Raw genomic sequence first — 27063 nt, 5'->3', positions numbered from 1 at the left:
TGTCTTTTTGTCTCTTTGTCTTTCAGGAACTTAATCCAGGTTTCCACAAGTCTATGGAAAACCTTTTTCTGTCTCTTACTACACATATCAAAAGTAAGGGTCTTTACTATTCTGAAATAAGATGTTGTATTAAAAGGATAGGCGTAGTCATCTGGTAGCTAGAAGAATAGTACTGTATTTTACTATATATCTTTTGGATTTGGGGGAGTTAAAGAAAGAGATTCCCAACCAGTATCAAGGGTGCAGCTGACTGAATCTTAGAATCTGGACTGGAACTGCAAGTTTTGTAGTTTACAAGGAACTGTAGCTTTCCTGCCTTTCATTCCCCAATGTCATTTCTCAAGAAAATAAGAACTTCTCATCTGACAATTCCCTTCTAGGCAGAATCTAAGGTGTCCATGACACTGGATTAAAGTGTTTCATTATTCATTAACAACGTGTATTAATAAATTCTAGTGAACTGAGTGAGATTCCATGAGAGACTTTTCCATGGATAAAAAAAAAAGTTTGTTCAAATATATCAATTTTTCAGGTGATGAGAGCTTTGTCTCTTGATCCAAGATGACTGATCCAGGTCACCCAGCTAACTTTGTGGCTAAGGGGGGAGTAGACTTCCCAGTTTCCAACTTCTACTCTGATACCTTAACCGCTACACCAAACTGGCTCTCTAATCTGAGCTACAGTAATATATAATTGATATATTTTAATAGGGCTGTTTTAGTTTCATAAAATCCAAACAAGAATATTATACTTCAAATGGTGCCAGGTCAGCCTTGCAAGTATTATAACAATTTAAATTTTAGACTATGAACTATGAACTATGAACATGCTGAATTGACTTTTTTAATTCTCTGACTTTTACCCCCACTAGAAATCTCAAAGTCACAGAATGATGTGGACAATGAGAAATACCTTCTCACAGCAAATTATGGGCCAGACAAGGATCCAGTGAAGGATAGGAGAAGCCTATCTGATACTGCTATTGATATGTCAACTAGGGTACAGTACTGTTGAACTATATTAACTATGCAATATATTAATGGAATGTTGGGTATTCTGTACTTGAATCATGATCAGATTTGATGAGAACACACACAAGATGTTGAGACTCTAGAAAGAGTTTAGAGAAGAGCAACCAAGATTATTAGGAGACTGGAGACTAAAGCATACAATGAATGGTTGCAGGAACTGTACATGGCTAGTCTAGTGAAGAGAAAGACCAGGGGAGACATGATAGCAGTGTTCCAATATTTGAGGGGCTGCCACAGAGAGGAGGGGATCAAGCTGTTTTCCAAAGCACCTGAAGGCCAGACAAGGAATAATGGATGGAAACTGAACAAGGAGAGATTCAACCTGGAAATAAGGAGAAATTTTCTGACAGAGCAATCAACCCATGGAACAGAAGTTGCCTCCGGAAGTAGTGGGAGTTTCAACATTGGAAGCTTGCAAGAAGAGACTGGACTGCCATCTGTCAGAAACGGTGTAGGGTCTCCTGCTTGGGCAGGGGGTTGGACTAGATGACCTACAAGGTCCTTTCCAACTCTAATTATCTGTTAAAAGTTCTATGAACTGAATAAACTATGCAAAGTATGGTGGTTTACAGTATACAATAACTGTAATCCCATTAGTGTATACTAGGGAAATCATCGTTTATTTATTCTCCTCCCCAATTACAGGTGGGAAGGGGAAACATTCACATGGAGCTTCCAGATCTACAGTGTCTCCATTAACCTCAGACTGTCTATGGATTCACTTGCAATCCATTGACAAGTAGGGCAGTGAATGGAAGTAGCTGGCCTTCTTTTTAAACTGTTCATTTTGCTGTGCTTTGTTTAATTAGCAACGGGCTTACGTTATTTAATCATTCAAATTTAATCACTGACTGCATCATTCAGCATTTCAGAAGCCCCTTGGGTTGATTTTATAAAGACAAGTAGCATTTATATATTATTGCCCTTTCTTTCTTTTTTAAACAAAGAAATCTTCATGTACCAATGGAGAACAAGATGACAGTAGAATTGCTTGCATAAAAGCATCAAGTGACAAAGTCATATCCTCCATAGTTACAAATGATGCCTTAATCTGTGCAGATAAAAAATGTGTAAGTAGTGATCCTGTTTGTCCTTTTTCTATTACTGTGCTCGGAAAACGTATAGATTTTTAATGCTTGACAGTTTATTAACTATCTTCGCAAAGAAATACCATATAAGTTTGAAAAATATATACAACTTCAGAAACCGTCTGTTTCAGAGACAGAAATAATGATGTAAAATATTTGTTTACCTCTTTACAACAGGCCTTTTTTAAAATTTTGGATGGTAGAGCAGAGAACCACTTCAAATTAGTTGTGTGGGAAATCTTATTTTCTTTGGATATTAAGCTTTATTACTGTTCTGATTTGGATTGGACAAGTAATAAATGACAGTTAAAAGATGCAAAATTTTCTCTTTCAACCCTGGTGTCAGGCCCAAGCCCAGAGATGAGACAGTGAGATCCAACCGAATCAATGCTTTATTTACTTACCCATAATTGACAGAATCTTGCCAAATGAAAACTCTGTCTTTCTGACCTATTAGATACAGTATATCTTGAACAATTTTAGGGTGAAATTACCCCTAATCTATTCAACCCTCCATTTTGGGACTGCATAGTCTCTTAATCTGGGCCTCTTTTTGGGAAATCTCTATGTTGCTAAAAGCCTCCCCCACTGCTCTTGCAGGTATGCACTCCATCACAACTTGGTTACTTTAAGATGGGTGGTTTTCAACCCCCAGCATTCCCAGCCATCATAAGATGTATGAACATTAATTCTCAGAATTCACCAGCATATCGACATCCACATATCTTGAAGTTGCCAAGATTGTTCTAATCCTTCATGCCACCTAGTCCAGCGGCCTGCAACCTTAAACACTCAAAGAGCCAATGGGACCCATTTCCTACAGAAAACACTGGGAGCCATAAAACCTGGGTGGGCTCAACATCACTCCCACCCAGTCACATGACCTTCCCTCCCCACCATGCCTATCCAGGTTTTGTGACTACCGCTGTTTTCTGTGGGAAATGGGCCTCTCCCTCCCTCCCTCCCTGTCATTTCTGTTTTTTATGTTTTACCTTCTCAGGCCAGGTGGGTAGTGACTGGGAGGTGAGGGCGAGGGGCAGGCCCAGCCAGTGGTAGGATTGCCACAGCAGAGGGCCCCAAGAGGGGGGCCCCACGGGTTGCTGACACCCAATCTAGTCAGTCTAGATCAGGGGTGTCAAACTCGCAGCCCATGGCCCAGATGCATCATGTCCTGACCTCACCCCTGCCCGGTTTAGCAAATGGGGAAAAAGTCCCGATATGTCATGTGACGCTACCGTGATGACACGAGTTTGACGCCCCTGGTCTAGATTTTAGGATCCTAAATTGAACCTAGAAAGCAAACAGATTATTATGTAGTTGAGAAGCTTTTGTATTGACTTAATTCACTGTCTTTTACAGGATAGTTTATACAGCATTAGCAGTGTTTGCAGTGGGGCTGTTGACTTTGCAAAAGCTGATGTATGTGGTGAAATAGAATTTGCCATTAGATATAATTTCAAATTTGGCATTTTGGAAGTATGCATCAGCGCCTGCAAGAATTTGGCCTATGGAAAGGAAGAAAAAAAGAAATGCAATCCGTAAGTTTCTTTTGATTTACTTTTTTTAAAAAAATCTAAGATGTATTTTAATTATAGAATGATATTATTTGTTTTCTTTCTTTCTTTTTTTAATTTTTATTGGTTTTTAAGACGAACATAGACAAACAAAACATAAAAACATCAAGCCATCCTCCATATATATACATACAGTGTGCCGGTTGGTTTACAAATTGTTTTGTGCCTCCACTTCGCAGTCCTCAATTACAATTACATTGTATATATTCTCATATTTTCAATCAAGTATTAAATACATTAATATCATTATTAATCAATCATTTGACTATACTTTTATTCATTCATGTTTTACGAAATAATCATATTTTACTTAATTTGTTTTATGACAATTCCTATTATCATCTCAAATCTATCCTACAACCATTTTGTAGATATAATAAGAAATACATCTTTAGAATAAGAAATATATCTTTATATATTTATTATTTTCTAAGAATCTACATATTTCATTACCATGTTTTATTGTTTAACCATTGATAGAATAGATCCCAAATTTTATAAAATTGTTTATCATCTTGTTCTCTGATTTCAAATGTCAATATAGTCATTTCAGCACATTCCAATATTTTCTTAATGATTTCCTCCTGTGATGGTATTTTCTCATTTTTCCAGTTTTTAGCAAATACAATCCTAGCTGCTGTTAATACATTTACAATCAGGTATTTCAATTCTTTACTATATATTTCAGGTAAAATTCCCAATAAAAATATCTCTGGTTTCAAATCTATATGCTTTTTTGTCATTTTTTCCAACCATGTGTGGATTTTAGTCCAATATTTTTTAGCATCCGCACAAGTCCACCACATATGGTAATATGAGCCAGGTGTCTGATGACATTTCCAACATTTTTCAGATTTGTTCTTGAACATTCTTGCTATTCTTGTCGGGGAAAATGCCACCTGTAAAACATCTTATACAAATTTTCTTTATATGCTATTGACATTGTCATTTTATAATTTTGAGACCACAATTTTTGCCATTTCTCTAGATCAATCCCATATCCAAAATTCTTCCCCCAAGCAATCATTGTTTCTTTAACTTGTTCTTCTTCTAGTTTAATTTCTAATAAATATCCATACAATTTTTTAATCACCTTTTCATCAGTACCAGTCAAATTCTTATCTAAATGAGTCAGTTTATCATAGGAACCTTCTGTTTTAGAGTCTTTCTCATACCTTGAGTGTATTTGCGCATATGAAAACCAATTCATCTTTATACCTTGTTTCTCTAATTTTTGTATAGATTTAAGTTCACCCTTTTCATTCAAAATTTCACCATATCTAACTGTTTGTTCCTTTTTATATATTATAGGATAAGAAAATGCTTCAGGAGTCGATAGCCAGACTGGAATTTTCAAATAACATTGTCTTTTAGTCTTCTCCCAGTTTAACCACAGAGACTCCCGTATATAATGTCTTCTAAAATACCCCTGTGTTTTTAGTTCCTTTATACCATAGAAAAGCATGCCACCCCAACAACAGATCATGTCCTTCTAATATCAACAATCTAGTGTTTCTTAGTGTTATCCATTCCTTAACCCACATCAAATTTGTAGCTTGGTAATACAATTCCCAGTTAGGCAAACCAAATCCTCCTCTTATTCTGGCATCTTGCAAAAGTTTTAACTTTATTCTTGCTTTTTAACCTTGCCATATATATTTCAACACAATTTTATTTAGATCTTCAAAGTAATCTTTTCCAAGCCTAATTGGAATTGTTTGAAACAAATATAAAATTCTGGGCAATATTTTCATCTTGATTGTTGATATTTTCTCTATTAATGACAGTTATAAATTTTCCCATTTCGCCAAATCTAGCGCTATCTGATGCTTAAGTTTGATATAATTATTCTCTTTTAGTGTACTGTATCTTGCTGTCAAACGTATCCCCAAGTACTTGATCTTATTCGTGACCTGAATTTTCAGTAGGTCTGTCAGTTCTTCCTTTTGTCTGTAAAATGATATTATTTGTGAAGATGCATCCCCAAGGAGGAGAGAGGGGAAGCATGTGAAGAAATATGTATATCATGTTGCAAACGTTATCTCTTATGAACTTTTATGCGATGCCACAACGGTCATTTCATTATTTTACTATCATCGCCATTAGGAATGAACATTGACACATACATCTCTGGATACATGGGTGGTATAGCATTTTTCAATTTAAAAAACAAAATCATTAATAAGATTAATAATAGGCTTCCTTTAATTTCTTCCACTTGGCTTTTATTCTCTTCTAAATCAAATTTTTAAACTAATATAGGACTTGGGATTCTTGTTAAAAGCATTTCCAGACTCTCTGATCTGCAGATAGCAGAGGTGATGATTTTTCGCAGAACAACAAACCCCATTCTTTTTTCCCCTCTTTGCCCTGAGTCTTTCCAGAAGACCAGCTGACCCACACCTAGAAATACTCCACGTCTCTCTGTACTGAAGACCTGTCACTCAGCCAACCAACTGGAAAAGTGGCTAATGCCTTTTTTCCAAGCATCAACCACACTCCTCCAAGCTGGCCTTGCCACACTTTTAGGAGTGTGATGATTTTGAATGGGTATGACACACACACACCCCAGGAAAATCTCTCCCATTAAATTGCTCTGTGATAAAGCTTTAAGGACTGGACTACTCAGGGCAATTATTGCTAAGTCAAATGAAAGCTTGGTTTAATTCTAGGAATAATACCAGTTATGTTGGCAAATATTTCTGCAAACTCAAGGATAGCTGAAATATACTTTAACATGACCATGAACATGTCTATAAGGAAGCAGATGTAGGAGATGACCAGGCTGAGCCTGTGATGACCCAGGATGGGATACAAAACAAACACAGTCACAGAAAATAGGTGAAGCCCCTTTTATTCCTTCACTTTGCTTCCAAACTCCAAATATTCTTGACGGAGGCAAAAAAACTCCCACACAAACAGTTCCAAGAAGAAGGGAAAAAGCAACCCAAACCAGGCAAGATAGGGTCTGGAAGATGTCCACAGATCACACACACTGGGAAGGATGCCAAACTCAGAGAGGAACCATAAACTAGAGATATTTCCACATTTTGTTTCCAGCGTTTGCCTGTATGCAGGTCCGTACTCTTATTCAGTTGTCACAGCTGCAGCCCATGAAGAGGATCAAGGCCCTCTCCTCCCAAGTAGACCACATCTCTCCCTTATTCTCTCCTCCCTGCGTGCCCTACGATGGATAGGAGATGGGCCTGGGTCCTCCTCTGACTGCTCAGTTGGCCTCTGCCCTTCCCCCGGAGGTTGTGGTTCCCTCCGGAGCCACCACTTCCACTCCCTGTCAGCTCTTCCTCCTCTCCCTCAGAGTCTTTCTCCACCAGGGGCATAACAGAGCCTGAGGGAGGAGTCAAATGCATCCTAAGTCACGAATTCCTGCATACCTGCAAAATTTCTAAGTTCAGCCCAACTTGAAGGCCTCTGTTATCTCCCAGGTATTTCCCTTAACTCTTATTTGGCCAAATTCTTGTAGAGAATAATCTTTCTATTCATTTTAACTGCTTGAATCTCCTAATAATCTAAGCACTTGGTAGCAGCATTAGTGATGTTGAAAAAAAATGGCTAAATGTGTCACTTTTTTGATGCTCTTTGCAACTGATAGATGCTTTGTTTTCATTGCTTTAGAAAGAACACACTGACAAGCTTGTTTCCCTCCCACCTTTGTTTTACCATTGAGTAGGCTAATTCTCCACCATGGTTCCGTATTTTCAGCCCATGAATTGTGAGCTTTAGCAAATGTGAGTGTTGCGTAAGATCAGAGGGCCAATTTATCATTCACAGGGGTGAGTCAGGAGTCATAAAGGCACTCACAGCAGCAAGAGCCAGATTGGAGTAGTGGTTAAACCATAAAGCTAGAAACCAGGACACCATTACCATGACCACAGACTTGCCTTTAGGCACAAAGCCAGTTGGGTGACTTTGGGCCAATCAATCTCTCTCAGCCAGGAAGCAGGCAAAGGCAAACTGCTGAAATTTTGCCAAGAAAATTGCCGGGACTTGCCCAGGCAGTCACCAAAGTTATCAACACTATTTGGAAGCAGATATACACAGACTTAGTAGCAAAGGTATAATAAAATATAACATACTACATATATATTTAAAAGAGATATATAGGTCCCCATATTATAAATCACAACTCTGGGCAGCTCACAAAATACTAAAACATTACAAGAAACCAACCAACCACAATACAAATTCCTGGCATTTCCAGGGCACCACTTTTTCACCCTTAGCATTCTGCCTTGCTGGCCTCCAATCTCATTTCTCCACAATGTTTGCAGGAAGACCCAGTTCTTCAAGGCCTTCCAAGAAGGCTAAAAGAATGGAGGCCTGCCAGATTTCTGGGGAATGAATGTTCCACAGGCCAGAGGCAACTATGGAGAAAGTGTGCTTCCTGCGTCAAATGTTGCTAGATGACAGTATTATGGGAAGGAGCCTGAACGCATCCAGACTATCACATCATATAAAACCTAGCTACAAGTTCAAACCCAGATAGCTCTAGGGCGGTTTCGTGATGTCTCAACTTTCTTTGTGCTGTCTAAACCCTAAAGATAACAATGGTATCTGTTTTCTTGATTTAATACTCCTCAAATTCATGATGTAATTACTAAATTTGTTTCTCAGAATTAATGGATTGATTAGATTGAATAACTGCAGATGCTAGACTGACTGATCAATTATGAGTCATCAGGACTAAATTAAAACAGAATTTAAAAGTGAATAAGAAACAGCCTTGTTACAAAATAAAAGGAAGGAAAAAGAAAAAGAAAAGAAACAAAAAGCAAATGCTTCTTACAACACAAAATAAAATTAGAAAGCAGGAGCCAAATACATGGACATAAGAATCACTGTATTTTTCCTATCTGAATCCCAAGGCCTACATATGTATAACACTGATTTCATACATATGCTTATCTCATTAATTCCGCTCACCCAAATTTTGACTCAGAGTTGAGTTGACTTTCATTGTAATGATGTTTTAATAAAAACTGTACCAAGATTAGCCTTCCAATTTGTTTTCATTGTTGAACTTTATTCACTCTTAAAAATGGATATAATAACAAAAACTCCATTACAGTGATCAACGTATACTAGACATTACTTGGCAATTTCAGTTCACCGGTATACTGAATTAAATGTATTCATGTATTCATTTAAGAAAAAGGATCTCATATGACATAAAAACTTGAATTCTAAAATATCAAAGTGTGTATGTGTAAATATGTATGGGGATGGGTTGGATAATAACATGTTCTTAAAATATACCCAATATAGTAGTGGTTGGGGCTTGAGCTATTCTTTTTAAAAACTTGACCAACATCCATACTTTACAAAGCAGCCTATGAAATCCTTCCTTACACTTTAAGTACAAAAAAATCTGCACTGAATTTATGAAACAAAGAGAGAAACTTCATGCAATTGATGGTCAGAGGCATTAATTAACCACCCTCTCTTTATTTATACCTTTATTTCCTTCCTCACTTCTTTTCACAAGTGTTAATTGTTGTCTTTATCTTTGACTGAAAGATACGTCAAGACTAACTTGCTGCCTGATAAATCTCCTCAGAATAAACGGAAGACTTCTGTCAAAAAGAACACACTGAATCCAACGTTCCAAGAAATATTAAAGGTATTCTAAACAATTCTTGGTCATACTGTGAAGAGTCAAGGAAGAGCACAACATACAGTCATAGTTCTTCATATGAGTTTATAAAAACAGATCCAATCAAAATTAAAGGGATAATTCAAAACAGTTATAAAAATTACTGTGTAGATTAAAAAATAGATATTGTATTAGGATTATTAGATCTGCAGTGAAATCCTAACAAATGATAAGAGTAAAGGGAAATTTCTGTGTTCCCATCTAGAGAAGTGCTTGGATTTTTGCAGCCTATGTATGCTTTTTGAGAGATCTAGGATTGTCTAGGATTTTCACAGCATTTCACATAATATGATGGTAGTTGATGTCCAAAGATTAGTACTCTGAATGCGAAGAGTGGAAATAATTGTCACCAATGTGCCGATCTTGCTAATTTTTGTGACTTGATAGTAGAGAAAACTGCTTGGTCTGGAAAAATTCTTAAGGAATACACATCTAAGCATATACACCAATGGCCCATTACTTAGGAACATAACGTTGCATTTCATAGGATTTCTGAATATAGGCTTGCAAGAATCTTGGATATTGATTCTTAAATTACAGATGGGAATTTACCCTTTTTAGGGAGAAAGTTTTGTTGGTTTAAAAGATGCTACCCTGCTTTCTTTATACGCACTGAGTAACACTTGTAGGAAAGATTTTACTGAATCACACTTACAAATAAAAATGCCTAAGCATTTTGGAGCTGAAGAAGAAATCTTGTGACACTCCAGTGTCTACACCAGGACTGTCATTCCTGGCCCGTAGACCAAATGCATCATATGCTGCCACGCCCCCGCCCAGTTTAGCGAAGGGAAAAAAAGTCCCAATACATCACATGATGCTGCCATGATGACATGAATATGACACCCCTGATCTACACTATCTAAAAGAGAAGCTGGTTTACTAAATGATGTCATATACAACATTTGGAATGGTTTCGGAATTATTTTACAATTTGAGTAAATAGTTGCTCTTCTCTTATTGATGTGTAATTTATCAAACTGTATAATTTAAACTACCTGAATCTAACATAGATTGAAAAGTGGATCCAATTGCAGACAAGGAAAGCCGCCATGAGGTTCGATAGAAAGCATTACATTTCTGGATCAACTTTGATTGGGATTGGGCAGCCTCAGTCTTCAAGAAAGAAGGATATTAGATGTAACTTGGTTGAGGGTTAAAGGATTATTAGACCACCTCCCAATCAATTGTGACATAACATCCTTAACCCTAGTTTAGATAGCGGTCATTTATTGCAGGAGTCTGTGAAAATACTATATAATGACACTGCACCTCTATACATTGTATTTGTTAATCTCATACCAATCAGTAACACCATTTATCTTTATAGTACAATATTGAATATTCCCAACTGCAAACCCGACAGCTTCAGATATCCGTCTGGCATGCTGGAATTTTCAGACATCCTGTATTCCTCGGAGAAGTTGTGATAGACTTTGAATGCTGGGATTTTGAAAACTACTCTACTCAGTCATTCAACTGGTATCAATTGAAAGCCAAAGTGATATGACTGAATTTGGTTTATTTATGTTTACTGTATTTGTACATGTTTCTTGTTTCTTTTAACATTTTAAGAATAAATGTGCCATAAGCAGTTCATTTCCCCCCCCAATAAAGTAGGTGTTAAGTGTTTTAATTACTGGAATCATCCCTTCCCTGTGCCAGCTAGGTAAAATTGCTGAGCTTGACTCCTGGCAATTTCATAAAAACATCGAAGTAGATTATGTTTGCCAACAGTATAAATGTGCCTTGTGGTAACCTTCCAGTATTTTTTTTTTTTTTGACTTCTTGATCTAGCATCTGACCATGGAATTTTCTGGCTCTTCTACAATGTCCAATCCAAAGCATTAACCAAGTTTATTCCTGCTATTTTTTTTAAAAAAAGATTTACCTAGGTCAGCAGATTCCTGTTATTCCCCTTGGCATTCGGGTCAGATAGTTAGGTGAGCACGGTTGATGATAGGTCTTTATGTTTTGGAGTTGTCATTTTAACCAGAATATCATGGCTTATATTTTATTGTTGTGTTTTAATACTTTGTATGCTGACCAGAGTCATTATTGTGAAATGTGTGGCATTATAAACTATTTAAATAAATAACTCTTCCATTTATTATATGTAATGAAGAAAAACCAGAAGTTTTCAGTGCATTCTGCTTCACCATTCTTTAAATGTTTAATCGAAGTTCCCTTTCATATACCTTTGAACCCACTGGTTTCTGTTCTGCCCCTGGAGCAAAGAAAAAAAAAAGTCCTATCATATATGCAGTAGTATTTTAAATATTTGTAGACGGCCATTGCATCTGCTTTAAAATCTGGTCCGAATACATTCAAGGTATGATGATAGCCATCAGCTTCCTTTAGAGAACATAATTAAAAACTAGTCCAGAGTTTAATGGAATCCTCATATAGAACAGACCTGTGTTCCTGAGGGCATAACGTTGGAGGATAAACAATTGGAGGTAACTACGACTTCCACTCAATACTTCTGGATTTCTATTTTGAAAATATCTTATCTAAAAAAGAAAGGATCTAATGAAATATAATCATCAGCATTTGAATGGATGTAGTAAATTTCTGGCCTTAAATTTGATTCAAGAAGTTAGTACTTTTTTTTTTTCTTAGAGAAGATCATTATTCTAGCTAGACCACACCTCTTAGTATAGTGGGATATCAGATCACCCACTATGCCAGTGAATATCCGATGTTCAAATGGGTAGTGGAATAATATCAATGATCTCAGTGAATTTTCATGTAGTACTTTTAGTTTCTACATCTTGGTCTGTTAAGAATTACAACCCAGACTGACTGACAATAGAAGTCACAAACTGAGAATTAAGCATGAAAACGAGTCAAATAACAATGGTGGTAGATGGAGAAAGCTGCATTTCTTGATTGCATGGAAAAAGCACAACATAATTATTTTGATATCAGTAGCAAGATATTCCTCAAGCCAGTTTCATTCTCAAAATATAACAAATGAAGATTTCTAACTTCTGTATGAAAGTGAAACCACTTGTCTAATTTTGTATATAGATAAATAAAAGATGGTGCTGGCTCCTGTATTATTATTTTGTGTGTTTACTAGAAGTAAGCTTATATGTATGTCAGCCAATTATATGAATGGCTCATCAGAAGGGGCTGATGGCATTTATTATTATTTATTTTTACAATTTTACATCTCATTAAAAGCAAAACTCTCAACTGCACTTCTTGAATATTATTCTCTTGCCATCTACCTCACCTCTAAAAATCTACAAACCATGTGATTTAAAAAGAGTGAAGAATTACTAACATCACCTTTCCTGTGTAACAGTTTTGAGCATAAAAAAATGTATAAAACACAATATATACTAATTTTGCTACTTGTCTTTTAGCCCATTTATGCTATGCCCCCAAAACTTACATGGAAGATTTCAGGTGGTGACTAAGCTTTCACACCGGAAACATGCTCATTGTTCCTTGTTTCTGAGGTTAAGCGTTCATACAAAAGAATGGCTCCAATAGAAGAGAATATATGTCGCTCAGGATTGAACTGTGAAGTTCTTTGTGTTCACTGAGTTTGGTTGTTTGCTTGCAGATGTTTCATTACCATTCTAAGTAACATCATCAGTGCTAGGGAGCGTGGATAATGAAATGTCTGCAACAGTGGTGGGATTCAAATTTTTTTACTACTGGTTCTGTGGGCCTGGCTTGGTAGGCGTGGCAGGGGAAGAATGCTGTAAAATCTCAAGTCAGAGGTGGTATTTGTCAATTCTCCAAACTGCTCAAAATTTCCGCTACCGTTTCTCCAAACTGGTCAGAACCTGCTGAATACCACCTCTGGTCTGCAATCAAACAACCGGATTCAGGGAGCACCAAAAAGTCCAAAGGGAAGGACTGTCTAACAATTGAATGCTGTTCCAACATTCCCTGCACATAAGAAACAGGAAAGTTATAATGAAGGATTCTAGCTAAGCTTTCCCAATGATACATTTGTTGTCCATGTATTACAGGGATGTCAAACTTGTGGCCCAGGGGCTGGATACATCACACACTGGCCACCCCACCCCCAGCAAAGGGGAAAAAAGTTGCAATAGGTCATGTGATGACATGACATTGTAAGTTTGACACCCTGAAGTATTACATTAAGAACAAGACCCACACATACACACATTCAGTGATGTAAGCTTCCATCTTCAATCTGAAATGGTATAGTCTAGATACAGTCATCCCACAATGTTTCAAAGAATTAGACATGCCTGTAACGGTGCTATTAGGTAATATAATCCTTTAATAGAATGATTTCTTCAGTGGGAACTTTTCAACTGACACATCTATCACAGGTATGAAGAATAAATATTTCTTTCTCATGCTTCATTCTGTTTTATTACTGCCTTTTCCATTTTGATTTTTTATTAGAACTTTTTCTATTTTTTTTAAATCAGAAAAGATAACCAACCATAATGCACATACATACTCATATTTTAAACTTACAACCTTTGAAACCCATCCATGTCAATTACTTATCTACTTGTTGCATGCTGGATTCCTTTATTGCTCTCTATTCTGGATTTCCTTGTAATAGCCTTCTCTTTAATAAACAACCCAAAGACCAAAGTAGGTAGATATAAGACTAACAAGGGTAAATGGAATAATTTTCAGCTTGATTTGTATCCTGTTAGTCTCTTTCTGTGGCAATCAATTCTTTCCCTACTGCCAAATGACCCATATACAGTTAAAAGCCAACCCAATACATAAGGTTGTACAGTGGAACCAAATACCGTAATTACTCCAATTCCAGTTCAACTGTAAAATAGTTGTGTATGTTTTATTTGATGTTAAACAAAGAGGAAATAATGAATAATGCATCTAAGAATGAAAACTGGGATAAAAGTGAGTGGCTCAAGAACTGGTCAGTATTTTTCCTTTCCTTCTTTTTTTGGTTTCCAATCAATTGTGTCAGTATTGAATTCTCATAAACTCTGAAACCTGTGTGTGATTTTAATATTTTTCTCAAAAGTTCTATCCAGTTGTGTGGGGATCACTCCATTCCAATCTCCCACCAAACACCAATTTCCTAAGTGAATGTTGATTCACCAGATGGAATTGTCTTATTCTGCCACATAGCAAAATCTCTTTTTAGTGATAAATTCCATATGAAAATCTTTTAATAACTCAAGGCAAATCGCTTCAAGGAGATACTGTATTAATGGAAAGCATGGCTATACAAAAAGTATTTTATCAATATTATTCCAACTTGTTTAAGGGGGCGCACATAAGCGTACCAGTGTGCCTGCCACCCCCGTCCTACTGTTCCCATTTATTCATCCTCATTTATTATGTATATACTTATGTTTATATGTTATGTTCATACTTATATTTGTTTTCTCATATATGTTTGACAAACTAAACTAACTAAATAAATAAAAATGGGGCAAAAAAAGTGACATATTTCTAGAGAAAATAGATGAGTATCTAAAAAAACAAAATTTACCAAGGGTTACAGAGGAACAGAAGCAGATAATGGACCTATAAAAATAGAGGAAGTTTCTGAAACTATAAAAAAAGTTTAAACCAGGCAAAGTGCCTGGGCCAGATGAGTTGTCGGGTTCTTATTATACATGTTTTGAAGATGAATGTTTACAATCTTTACAAAACAAATTAACTCTTACAGGGAGGAAAGATGTCAGAGAGATGGAAAGAGGCCAATATAACACTAAGAACAAGATCTGACTTTAATAACAACCTATAGACCAATATCATTATTAAATAATTGGGTAAATAGGTAAGATCAACTTATACTTCATAGAAAACACAAAAAATGTTAATGGGGATTTAACAAAGCCTTGTGAGATACAAAAAGAAATAAGACAGGGCTGCCTACTATTTCCTCTCTTGTTTGATTTGTGAAATACTGACTAGAAATAATAAGACAAGAGTATTGTGGAAGTAAAGATAAAAAAAAGAAAAATATAAGTTAATGCCTTTTTGCAGATGACTTTGTTGGTTTTGGAAGTTCTTTTATTTTTATTTTTTTGTCAAGGGGACTAAAATAAAACCAAGTGAAGAACTAATAATAGGCTGATAGAATTTATTGTTTTGAATATTGTAAGACTGGATTTGAAGCAGAATTGTGTACAAATGATGCAAATGTAAATTGCTAAAATGTATAAAGGTTCATTGAAATTTGTAACAGAAAAACAAGTAAAAGTGGGCTAAAACTTTGGCTATAATATGTATATGGAACAATGGGAAAATATATCCTTGAAAGAATTGAAATTTACATTGTTAAAAGAGAATGTTTATAAAATATTATATGCTGGTGTGTGTCACCAAAAAAATTGTCTAGATTAGAATGTATCAAGGCACTTCAAATACATGTTGGAAATGTATCAAGGCACTTCAAATACATGAGGGACATGTCTTAATGTTTTGCAGACATGTAAAAAAGCTAGAAAATTTTGAATTCAAATACATATACTGTTTCAAAGGATTTTAAAAATTATTAAATATCAAAGTATATTTTCTGGTCAGAGAAAAGACAATGTTTCTTACTGATTTACTGACCCCTTTATGGACTTTCTGCATAAAAGAGAAAAATGATTTTTGATTTATGGTTTTATAATTATACAGGATTGATTGTAGAAAGAAAAGTCATTTGTAACCTAAGAGTAAAAGGTAAATTTATAATTGTATTTATAACTTGCTGTAAAGACCAGAATCCACTTCTATTTTTTCCTTTATTGCACTTCTTAGCTTTCTTTCCGATTCCTTTTATTAGTTTTATTAGTTCCTTTTTAAAACTTTAAATACAATTATGTAAAAATGAACTTTGAAACTTTTATTAAACTTCTATTGGCCCTAACAAAGATATGTTCTGTATTGATTTTTATGTTTTTCTCATGGCCAACATGACCACCGCTGTTTTATGGGAAAGTTATATACTATATTGTTTATAAAAATGCAGCTCAGGAGGAATTATTGAACAACATATTCACTCAACGACAGTTGTTTGTCTATCCCTTGCACTCTCCATATGCCTATATTCTTTACATAGAAAAGCAGCATTCTTCAGTCTTTTTATGAAGTGCTAAGATTATTTAGACAAGTATTACATATATGCTAATTTCAGGATAAGAAAAAAGAAAGGGAAAATTTACTAATACCAAACATACCCAGGGTATCCTACAGTACTGCATGAAGATCTTTTACAAGAAGTATTACATATTTTAAACACTACTGTCTGCAGAAATATCTGGGAATCTGTAGCCATCTGTCATTTTTTTTTTTACTAAGAACATCTTTTGCAACTATGTTGATGCAAAATCTATATTTCCCAATGTCATCTGGGAAATGAAGATGTTTAGTAAGGATGCTAGTTTTTTGGGATGCTACTTTCCCATTTAAATTACAATTAACATTTTAATAAATGGAATGAGTTAATAATATGGGTAATTTGGCAATTACAAAATACCATGTTGGGTTGTACACATCTTCATGAACTCAAGATCCTGATAAAGCAGGAGTGCAGAATGCTGCACTGGTTTTTGAATAAATGTGAATGCAGCTGTCCTGGTGAACAAATGCTCAAAAAGGGTAAGGGAATACCTCCTCCTCTTCTCATTATCAAGTAATTATTCCTGGTATTCACAAGGCTACAGACAATGCAAACTTACCAAGAACTGAAGTGAAACAGAGGCATAAATTTACAGGGCACAAATCACATTAAGTTCAACAGGAGAATCTAAACAATAGTTAAAAAGACATGCTTTACTCGTAAGATATAATTATGGCCTGTTATACGTTTAGCTCAGCCTCAGTCTAATGATTTCCAAACCCAGGCTAGCCTAAAGTTAAACCATCACTACTGTGTTTCTCATGTAATAAGGCCGGGTGTTTTTTTTTTTTTGAGCCCTGAAAAAATGGCTAGGCTGTCTTTTCAGGGGTGACTTAATTCCCCGCACTTGCATCTTTGGGTGGGCGGGCGGCAACGGCTTGGATGTTGACCTCGCCAATGGTGGGGCACTTTGTATCGGGGTCAACGCAGGCAGCACCATATCCAGGTGTGCAACAAAAGTACTTCCTAATGGCAAGCCCCCCCATCATTCCCACCATTTTGCATGTTTTAATATAGGCCTTAATTTGGGGGGAGGGGCTTAATTTCATTTCATGCCTATAACACATGCTGGGACTTCCTATTGGGGGAGGCCATATTGTTGGAGAAACAGGGTAGACTTTCAAGACAATAACATGGAATGCAGAAGCCACCAGTTCTTTCATTCCATTTTGATTTTTTTTGTCACCCACAAATAGGGGCATCTTTCCTGGGAAACAAACAATAAGCCTTTCAGACTTCTGGGTGTGGTGGCTGTGATCAGGCTATTGCAGACTTTGTTCTTTGCAGAAAAGAGGAAAGCAATTTTTTTAAAAAAAACCCACCCTTCCTCGGACGTGCTGGCTATCTTACCTTGACAATAGAGGGGTAATGGCAGCTGCCATTCCTATTGTTTACATCAGTTCTGTTCAGTAATCAGCTGGTTCAGTTGCTAGAGTCAGCTAGACTATGATTAAGGCTAAACATGGGTCACACTATTTAGAAACTTTAGCGCTGGTTAAAGCTCATAGTTATTAACTTAATTTCTACCTGGCATCTGGTTTTGCTGTTCTGTGTTACTAATTTACATATTGAACTTAATTAAAAGTTTATCTTCAGTGTCATAATTTCTTCCATAATTATTTTACTTTGTTTTATTATTAATATGCCGTCGCTTGAACAAATGGGTTGCTTCATAGTTTTTCAGAAACAAGAAATGGAGAAATTTAAGAGAAAAAAATGTTGCCTTGCAGATTTTTATTTATGGGTCAAGTGCATTCAACAAATCATCCCACCACATTATATCAGGATTCCAGAGGTATAAACTTCAAAATACAAAGCAGCATAGGAAATTGTATGTAAAGTAGGATTAGCCACATACTGTACTCTTGACAATGGGGGTTTCCAAAGCCAAAAATGGGATTGGCGGGGGGGGGGGAGGCTGGGAAGTGATGGTGGTCAAATAGGGGATAACAAGGGGATACCGAGGCAAATCCATAGCAATTCTCTTCAACAGAGACATTTTAAAACGCTGATAAAAGCCCCTTCATGGCTGGAGTCTGAAACGGTACCATTTTTTTTAAAATTAGAAAATTTGCTAGAAAAAAATAGGAATAGCGAAATTATTTGTATTGAATAACAGGCATGCTTTACAATTTTCTTTCAAGTAAAAAAAAAAATCATCTTTACAAATGTTTTCTAGATTGTGCCTCACCCAAGAGATTAGATTTTGCCCCCCCCCAAATATCATTCGTTTAACAAGAAATAACAAAATATACAAAGCAAAAATACCCTTTTCAAACTAGAATTATATGCTACTTATATCTTTAACTCGTGTGTGTGTGTGTGTGTGTATGTGTGTATATATGTATGTATGTATGGTATTCAGTTGTGCTTTTAAAGTTGTAGCAACGTTTCGGCAGAATCTCATCTGCCATCATCAGGCTTCTGTATTGTGTTTGTCTGTATATATATATATATATATATAATATAAATATGATACTACAGCTGACTGGTTAAGCTGCAGTTCAACACTTGTATAATATTGAACACCGACAATTTCCCTCTATCTGTAATATAAGAGAGGCATCCAAGAGTGCCTATCATGCATTCCCTCTGAGAGATCACAGGGAGCCTCTCCAATTCAAGATGAAAGGATTTTTTTAGAGTCCTTTTTGTGACATTTTTACAGCAATAACAAGAGGAAGTGAGATGGAGGAATGACTTGCGACTTAAGAACATCACAATATTCAAATACAATGGGTGTTTAAGAACAAGAAACATGGCACATCTTCCCACACTCCAAACAAATCTGGATATACTTGTAGTAGTAAAAAGCCCTCTATTAAAGCTGAAAAAAATATTTTAACATGTAGAAAAAAAGTGACTCTGAGACACCCTTTGACATTAGTACTTTGACACAATATTAGTAAGATTTTTACTACATCTCTGTGACTGTTCTCCTTAGTATACTTAAATCCTGGTGGCTGTTTTTATTAAATTCAGCAGACATCTGACAGTGTGGGAGTTTATTTCTTTATTTACTAGTATGACTTTGCAAGTGACCTTTCATGAAGAAACGTCAACATTCAAAATCTGCATTTCCCAGAGTCTTCATTGAAAGTACATTTACATAGCTTCAAATTCATCAATTCTCTGCTTGGTGTTCCCTTGTCGTATCTGTCTCAGTGTCTTGTACTTGTCTCGGCCTTGTCGCATGTTCTCTGTGTGGATGAGGTCGTTCTGAGTCTTCATGTCTTCATCTCTGGCCTGAGCTAGTTCATCAGTCAGCGTCTACAATATTTAAACACAGTATTACACCCTTGCACAAAGAATAAATTTGTGAAACTGACATTATGAGGAAAACAAAAAACTAACATGGAAATTCTGCAAATGCTATCTGAGGGTGAGTTTTGTACATATCGTTCTATGGTCATAAGCATAGTCATGTCTAAGAGCCTATAATGGTTAGCATTAGAAGAAGATGCAAGATCTGGATCATTTAAATTTGCCAAGTCATTGCTACCTTCCACTATAAGATACATGGTAGCAAAGATTTTTAGATTATATCCTACATTATTATCTTCTTTCTCCATAAAATATGATAGCTTTCTTAAGACTTTGAAAAAAAGATACATTTCAATTACCATCTTTCTCCCTTCTTGAGAAAATTATAAAATGGTACTTAGAATGATAATAAATGTTTTATATTGTTAACAGATTATGTGGTAAATCCTACCTTCAGCTGTCTTTGGACACGCTCATTCTTTTCGGCTTCAGTAATTCGCTTTTCTTCATTACGATCGTTCAGTATGCCTTCACTCGAGAATTCTGCACTGTAGCCAGAGGACTCAGTTCCTTCATCTTGAAGATTATCATGGACATGATAGTTCACTGGTTCATATACAGGTGGAGGCGGAGGAGGTGGAGCAGTCATTACCAGGTGTAATTCTTCTTTTGTTTTCACCAGATCATCTTGGGCTTCTTTAGCCTAGAAAAGGGAAACCAAGAATATGTTTCCAGTGGTAATGTTATTTAGAAAATAGATGAGATCTGATGACATTTGTGTGTTCCCGAAATAATCTTAAAATATACAGATTTATGATAATTCAATCAATGAATAACTAAATTTTCAACCATGCTTCCATTCACTTTTCCCAATGACTATGTTCCTGACTCTCTTTCTGGCTCAGATGCACTTTTCTATCCATTCATATCGACAAATGGGATTTGTGCTCCCCTAAATTATGTTACATGGCTCAATTGTATAGCCAGCTGACCAGCTGTTTGATGAGAAGCTGTTCCCGAAGCTTCGACATATTTAACTATGGAATCTCTATCTCAAAATAGAGTAAATTACTTCCATAAAACTGAATGTTTTAAAAGGCAATAGTCAAACCTGTGAGGAATAAAGCTATCAAGTGTTACTAATCCAGTCACAATGGCTATGCAATACTTATACTACTAGACGCAATATGCTTTTGAATATATTATTTGGAAAACACAAGTTGGTATAGTTATATGTTGTAATGCATTACTTGCAAGAAGAATATTAGTGGAACAAAAGAACCATCTCTGCATGAATGGCTCTCTATCACTGACGTGACCTGCAAGTTATCAATAAAGCTTAGCTGTGTACTAAATTTGTCTTTCTTATTATTTATGTCTGTTATGTAAACATAATATAGACTTAGAAATCAACTGAAAAGCTTTGAGTGTGGTGCAGGTGTAATCAACAGCCTCTAGGTTTAGGTTTTGTTGCAATTTTGGAGAAGATGGAAACGTAGGGTTGAACTTTATTGTGGCAAGTGGGGCTAATAAAAATAATAAGAAATTACAAGCAGTCTTGTTTCAGCTTGTTGATGGGGAGGAGACAACAGACATATTTAATATATTCTAATTTGAAGAGAAGTTTAATAAACAGAAGTTGCAGGTGTTGAGAAATCTGAAACTTGCTATGTATTAAGCAAGGACATTACATAAGGTAGGAACGCATTTTTTTACAATAAAACAGAGAGGCCTATGTAGCATAATTAAATCTTTTAATGCAGTCTTGATTGGGACAGTTACGTGATTATATGGAATAAGACATGAAAGAGTAAGAGTCAGATTGTTTAGGGACAGATGATTTAGCACTGGAACATGCTGTTGATGTTTGTAGAGCTGAGGAGCAGGCTGTAACTCACTTAAAAGACCTTGGGCATACTGATAAGGAACTGGTTATTTTGAGAAGTAATGAGAAAGCCTTAAACCTCAGTCATCAGTTGTAATGCCAAAGACCAAAGATTGGAAGCACCCATGTCTGAGATACAGAGTTTTCTCAAAGGTGCATGGGCAATGGTTGGAAAAGAATGCAGACAATGTGGGTGGCTGAATCTTTTATAAAAAGTGAAGGACTAAGAACAAAAAAAGGTAAAACTAAAACATTATGTACTGTATATCATATGAGGAAGAACCTTCTTCAGAACTTTGTAATGGACTGATTAAAATGGAAGGTTTAGAAGTTGAATGCACTGTTTGTTTAGTTACTAATGTTGTAAAACTGTACTGTTTAAAATTCATAAGTACTAGGTTTATAGCCTGTATAAAATTGTTCAGAATTAGAAGCAGTAACTGGTTTAAATCTTGTGTTAATTTGAACTGAGGTAAAGTACTTAGGACACTGCTAACCTCTAATTACAAGAAACCTGTCAAAAACAAAGATTGAAGCCGTTGTTAAAACATCAAGAAGAAAATTAATGAACAGCATTTTTCCAATATGGCCAATTTTTCCCCCCAGGAATGACTATTGGGACAATTCCATTAAGGCAATTGTTGTTATAGGAAATGGGATTTCGGTGGATATTAGTACAAGAAGCAGTTAATAAGTGTTAATTGCTTTCTTTTATGGAGAAGAAGTTTCAGTACAGCCTGATCACAAACTTTTCAAAGCTATTTTAAGCAAACAATTATACAGAGTGCGTCAATGATGGTTACTAATGTTGCAAAATTATCAATTGCAATTCCATTTGTAATGAACCTGGAAAGGAAATAATAATTTTTGAGATATTGTCTAGACATTTTTGTTTTAACTTAACAGTGATAAATTTGTTTTGAATTTTACTGATGTTGCTGCAGATAGAATGAGGTCTTATTATTATCTATCTGAGAAAAAAAACAATTTAAATGTTACATTAAGGTAAAGGTAACGGTTCCCCTCACACGTTTGTGTTAATTGTTTCCGGCTCTAGGGGGTGGTGCTCATCTCCGTTACAAAGCCGAAGAGCCAGTGCTGGTCATGTGGCCGGCATGACTAAACACTGAAGGTGCACGGAACACTGTTACCTTCCCACCAAAGCAGTCCCTACTTTTCTACTTGCATTATTACATACTTTTGAGCTGCTAGGTGGCAGAAGCTGGGACAAGTAAGAGGAGCTCACTCCATTATGCGGTGCTAGGGATTCGAACCACTGAACTGCTGACCTTTCTGATCAACAAGCTCAGAGTCAATCAAAACCTGACAACTGCTTATGAAAATTTTGCCAATTTTCATGGCCAAAATAGTTACATATTTGAATTTCAGAAAAACAGATTATCTTGCAATGATAGAATGGAATTCAGACAATTTGCAAAATATTGGGTTTTTATGTATACTACTACTTCCATTCCGTTATGCCCTATCAAAAAGAATGATAGAAGGATCATGCAGCTTGCAAAGGGAATGTTAGAAAAGTCAAAGCAGGTTTTGAATTTTATTTGGATCTTTCTTATAATAGAAATACTCCTAGTTTGAATAAAAAATACTTGTTTTTTCTTAAATAGCAGGCCAGTGCTATAACACTCAATTCACACACTCTTTATGAGCTTTCTGGAAGCATCCTGTTGGTCGTTGTGGAAAGCAAATATGAATTGTCAGTTCTGATGCAGTGTGGCTCATCTTATATTCTTTATAGGACAATAGACTGTATGATATACAGTATATTTCCAATGAATCATATTGTAATCAAGATCCAAGGAAGACCTAAAGTTGCTAAAACCCTAAAGGTAAAGCAGCGTGGAACACATTAGCTTACCCTGTGCTGCCATTCTTCAACCTCAGACTCTTTACGCTTCCTTGCCTCTTCCAGAAGAGCAATTCTGGCTGTGTATTCTGCAAGTTCTGTAGCCTTTTTTGAGAGGGGAAAAAAGAAATTACATGAAATAGAAGTACTATGGATCAGTAAGAGAACTGCTCCCTATTCCTAGAGCCTCCGATTTTGGATGGGGTCGGACATTCAGAGTCTGTTCTTGGGTCAGAAAATGACATAGGAGCAGCTACAAAAAAGTAAAATATAGGTGGGCAAACTTTAGTTATGCTAAGGATAGATAACTATCATCCAACTTTATTAAGTTGGCCTTAAGAGAACTTTCACAAATTTTATTAAATATCGCCTGAAGAAAATTTGCTAGTGCCAACTATAAGAAACCCATTAGTCTATTCCTGCAGTATCAACAATAGCTACTTTATTTCTGGCTGCAAGTTAGAACATTAAAAGACAATTTCTTTCTATAAGGAATCTTTGACCCCTGCAATTCATTTCTAGCTCAAATGCAGCTCAACCACTTTCTCTATAGCAGCACCAGATTGTAGAAATCCCTGTTCTGTAAAAACAGGTGTGTCCTTAAATTTTATTTTTGTCATTGATTCAGGAAAAACTTGGCTTGTGTGGTCCATTTTCTGTACTGTATCCATTTTAGCAATAGCAAATCACCTAAGACTTATATAAACAGCTTCATAGTGCTTTCCAGCCCTCAGCAGTTTATAGAGTCAGCATATTGCCCTCAACAATTTTGGCTCTTCATTTTACCCACCTCAGAAGGATGGAAGGCTGAGTCAACCTTGACCTGGTGGGATCTGAACTGCCAAATTGCAGGCAGCCAACAGTCAGCAGAAGTAGCCTGCAGTACTGCACTCTGACCACATGTTTTAAAATTACTTTGAAAACACACCGTAGGTTGCCGTGAAGGCTTTGAGAACCAAAGGCAAGATTTAAAAAGCTATATAACCACTGATGATGCTTGAGGAGAGGAGCTTAGCCCAACTATTTTGCTAAGATTCATATCAATTTTTCAAGTTTCCTTCTGGAATGCCTCCGATCCATACCAGCTGCTCCTGACTCTTCATCTGGTCAACAGCCTGCTTTTCCAGTTCTTCCTTAGCTTGCAGAGCCATCAAACGCTCGTTCTCCAGACGCTCTGCTTCCTCCTGGGCTCTGGTTCTTTCCTCCTCCAGCTGCCTGGCTTTTTCGATCTGGTCTGAGAGCTCTGGGGGGATAAGGGCGGGGGGGGAACAGTCACATATATTTTAAATGCTGATCTTTTTTTAAAAAAAAAAACCCCACTCTTTGGAAATTGCACCAGTCTGGCTTCTTGTGGGAGAAGGTAGTACAGGTAGTCCTTGATTTACAACAGTTTGCTTAATGACTGAAGTTACAACAGCACTGAAAAAAGACTTATGACCAATTTTTACACTTATGACCATCGCAGCAGATTGATATTCGGATGCTTGACAACTGACTCACATTTATAACCGCTGCGGTGTTATGGGGCCATGTGATCAGCTTTTGCAACCTTCTGACAAGCAAAGTCAATGGAGAAACCAGATTCACTTAACGACCGTGTTACTAATTTAACAACTGTAGTTATTCAGTGAACAAGTGTGGCAGGAAAAGTTGTAAAATGGGGCAAAACTCATGCATCAACTTTTATTTCTTAGTGACATGAATTTTGGGATCAATTGTGGTTGTAAGTCAAGGATTACCTGTAGTATTTGCAGAGATTTAGAGAAGTTCCTTTCACCATATCATTTTATGGCTAAGTATGACATGCAACTGAGACTTCTGACTTCCATACATTTATGCTTTTGGAATGCTGGTGCTTGTTTATGTGCAAGATACTCTTTGAAGTTAAATAGTTACAGCTTTAGTCACCAGAGATGACAGCACTGGCGGACTTGCAGGAAGTCCTCAGGCTGTTGACTGAGGTGGAAGACTGGAAAACATCTTAGAAGGAATGTCTACTCTCAATTATTCAGGTCATGGTTGTCCTAAAGGTGTTTTTTTTTCATGAACTGAAAAAGCTTCTTCGAGAGAAGCAAAACATTTTCAAAGAAAAAAATCCTAGATTCTAGCACGCAGAAAGTCCAGTTGGTTTTGGAAAAAAGCACCTTTTGGACACCTTAGAAGCAAGCAGAGGAAAATCACCTTTGCTTTGTGGCCAAGAAACCAACAAGGATGTGTCCATGTTGTGAGCAAGTTATAGATTAAAGGCAGATGTCATCCATTTGGGTTTTATAATCATATGTGATTATTTCTATCTATATCTATTAGACCAACTCTGTCCAAATCACGTACCTGCTAAGATAATCAGTGATGATTACTTCTGGTTTCGTTGCACTTGACACTACACAAACATTACTTCAATGGTTAATTTTTTGGTCAACCAAACTATTAACGTAGGAGGCTGATACTTTGGAACTATGCAGCAGCGCTACCTAACATCAGAGCCTGATGGTAACAGCACACCATGATTCCATGTTATTGCAGGCTCCTCCTGCTCACAGCTCTCTTTGACGGAGTCTTTCTCAGAAAAAAGTTCTGGAAGCTCATTAGGGTGAGATTCTTCTCCTCCCAGAAGGACATTTCTATTAATTAGGAAACTCAATCCATGGTACACCATGACATTTTACATCACTATTACTCATTAAAGACACTGCTTATTGGATCAGAAGTGGGGAACATAGAAAGATGGAAGTGGGTTTCGGCAACAAAATGCAAGTAGTACCTCTTTCTGCTCTCTGTGTCTTGACTTCATACTCCTGCAGCCTCATCATCAGCTCTTCTTTCTCTTTCATCATCTGCTCTTTTTCCTTCTCAATTGTCTCTCTTTTCTTCTTCTCATTTTCCAACATCTCTCTTCAGATATAAAATTAAATTAGTTCTAACACTGGAGCAGACTAGGAAACATTTTACCACACTTTTTATTTTTTTCATAATAACCAGGACAAAACAATGTGCAAGTATCTGAACATTTGTTTAAACCAAGAGTAGTACTTATTATGGAATGATTGCATTTCTAGTCACTCATGATTGGTGGCCTAAACTTTTCTATTAAGGAATCATGAAGGACGTAAAGAGGATCTAAAGATCTTAAGCAAGTCAACCCCTTACCAATCTATACTCACTCTAGGTTAATTTCTGGTATCCCTATAATTGCCATGTAGGCTACAGTATGGTAAGGCTATCAACATATCTACTGCAGAATGATCACACTTAACGTAGGAGGCCATGTTGTAGTTCCTATACTCCTGCACACACCTTTCTAGCTCTTTCTGGTGCTTCTCTTCACGGGCCTGGGCTTTCATTTGCTGGACTTCAATGGTATCAGGTTTCCTACGGCGCATATACAGCTCATGATTTCCCATGCACAGCTGCAGGATTCTCTTGTTGATTCTTAGGCGAGGAGCATAAAATATAAAGTCCTGGCAAGAAGAGATGAAAAGGTTAAAAAGATACACATGCACACCCAGACTTGCAGTGCCCTACTTTATAGTTTTTGTGTTAAACCTTTCACTTGCTCCTTAGTTCTTTGTAATGGAAAAACCAAGTAG

The 27063-nt window shown here is 36.4% G+C and overlaps 2 protein-coding genes across 5 annotated transcripts in view; one reads left to right on the top strand and one right to left on the bottom strand.

Moving 5' to 3' along the window:
* Positions 1-12570, top strand: part of SYTL3 (synaptotagmin like 3) — a 33148-nt gene extending 20578 nt beyond the window's left edge. Inside the window, exons 7-12 of one of the 2 annotated variants that reach the window (XM_026705063.2) lie at positions 27-93; positions 872-999; positions 1979-2101; positions 3479-3657; positions 9229-9331; positions 10695-12570. In XM_026705063.2, the coding sequence (XP_026560848.1) occupies positions 27-93; positions 872-999; positions 1979-2101; positions 3479-3657; positions 9229-9331; positions 10695-10874 (780 nt within the window). In that variant the 3' untranslated portion in view covers positions 10875-12570. The remainder of the gene's footprint in view (positions 1-26; positions 94-871; positions 1000-1978; positions 2102-3478; positions 3658-9228; positions 9332-10694) is intronic. The other variant, XM_026705064.2, reaches the window with a different exon arrangement.
* Positions 12571-19450: 6880 nt separating this feature from the next.
* EZR (ezrin) overlaps positions 19451-27063 on the bottom strand; it is a 39036-nt gene continuing 31423 nt past the window's right edge. For all 3 annotated transcript variants that reach the window (XM_026705073.2, XM_087938864.1, XM_087938866.1), the window contains exons 9-14: positions 26771-26934; positions 26238-26368; positions 24559-24719; positions 23489-23581; positions 20176-20427; positions 19451-19730 (exon numbers count right to left, since the gene is read on the bottom strand). In XM_026705073.2, coding sequence (XP_026560858.1) covers positions 19566-19730; positions 20176-20427; positions 23489-23581; positions 24559-24719; positions 26238-26368; positions 26771-26934 — 966 coding nt within the window. In that variant the 3' untranslated portion in view covers positions 19451-19565. The remainder of the gene's footprint in view (positions 19731-20175; positions 20428-23488; positions 23582-24558; positions 24720-26237; positions 26369-26770; positions 26935-27063) is intronic.

Source organism: Pseudonaja textilis, chromosome 1 (assembly GCF_049901715.1).
Source record: "Pseudonaja textilis isolate UNSWEBS1 chromosome 1, rPseTex1.2, whole genome shotgun sequence".
Classification (NCBI taxonomy): domain Eukaryota; kingdom Metazoa; phylum Chordata; class Lepidosauria; order Squamata; family Elapidae; genus Pseudonaja; species Pseudonaja textilis.
This window is presented reverse-complemented; position numbering and strand designations above follow the sequence as displayed.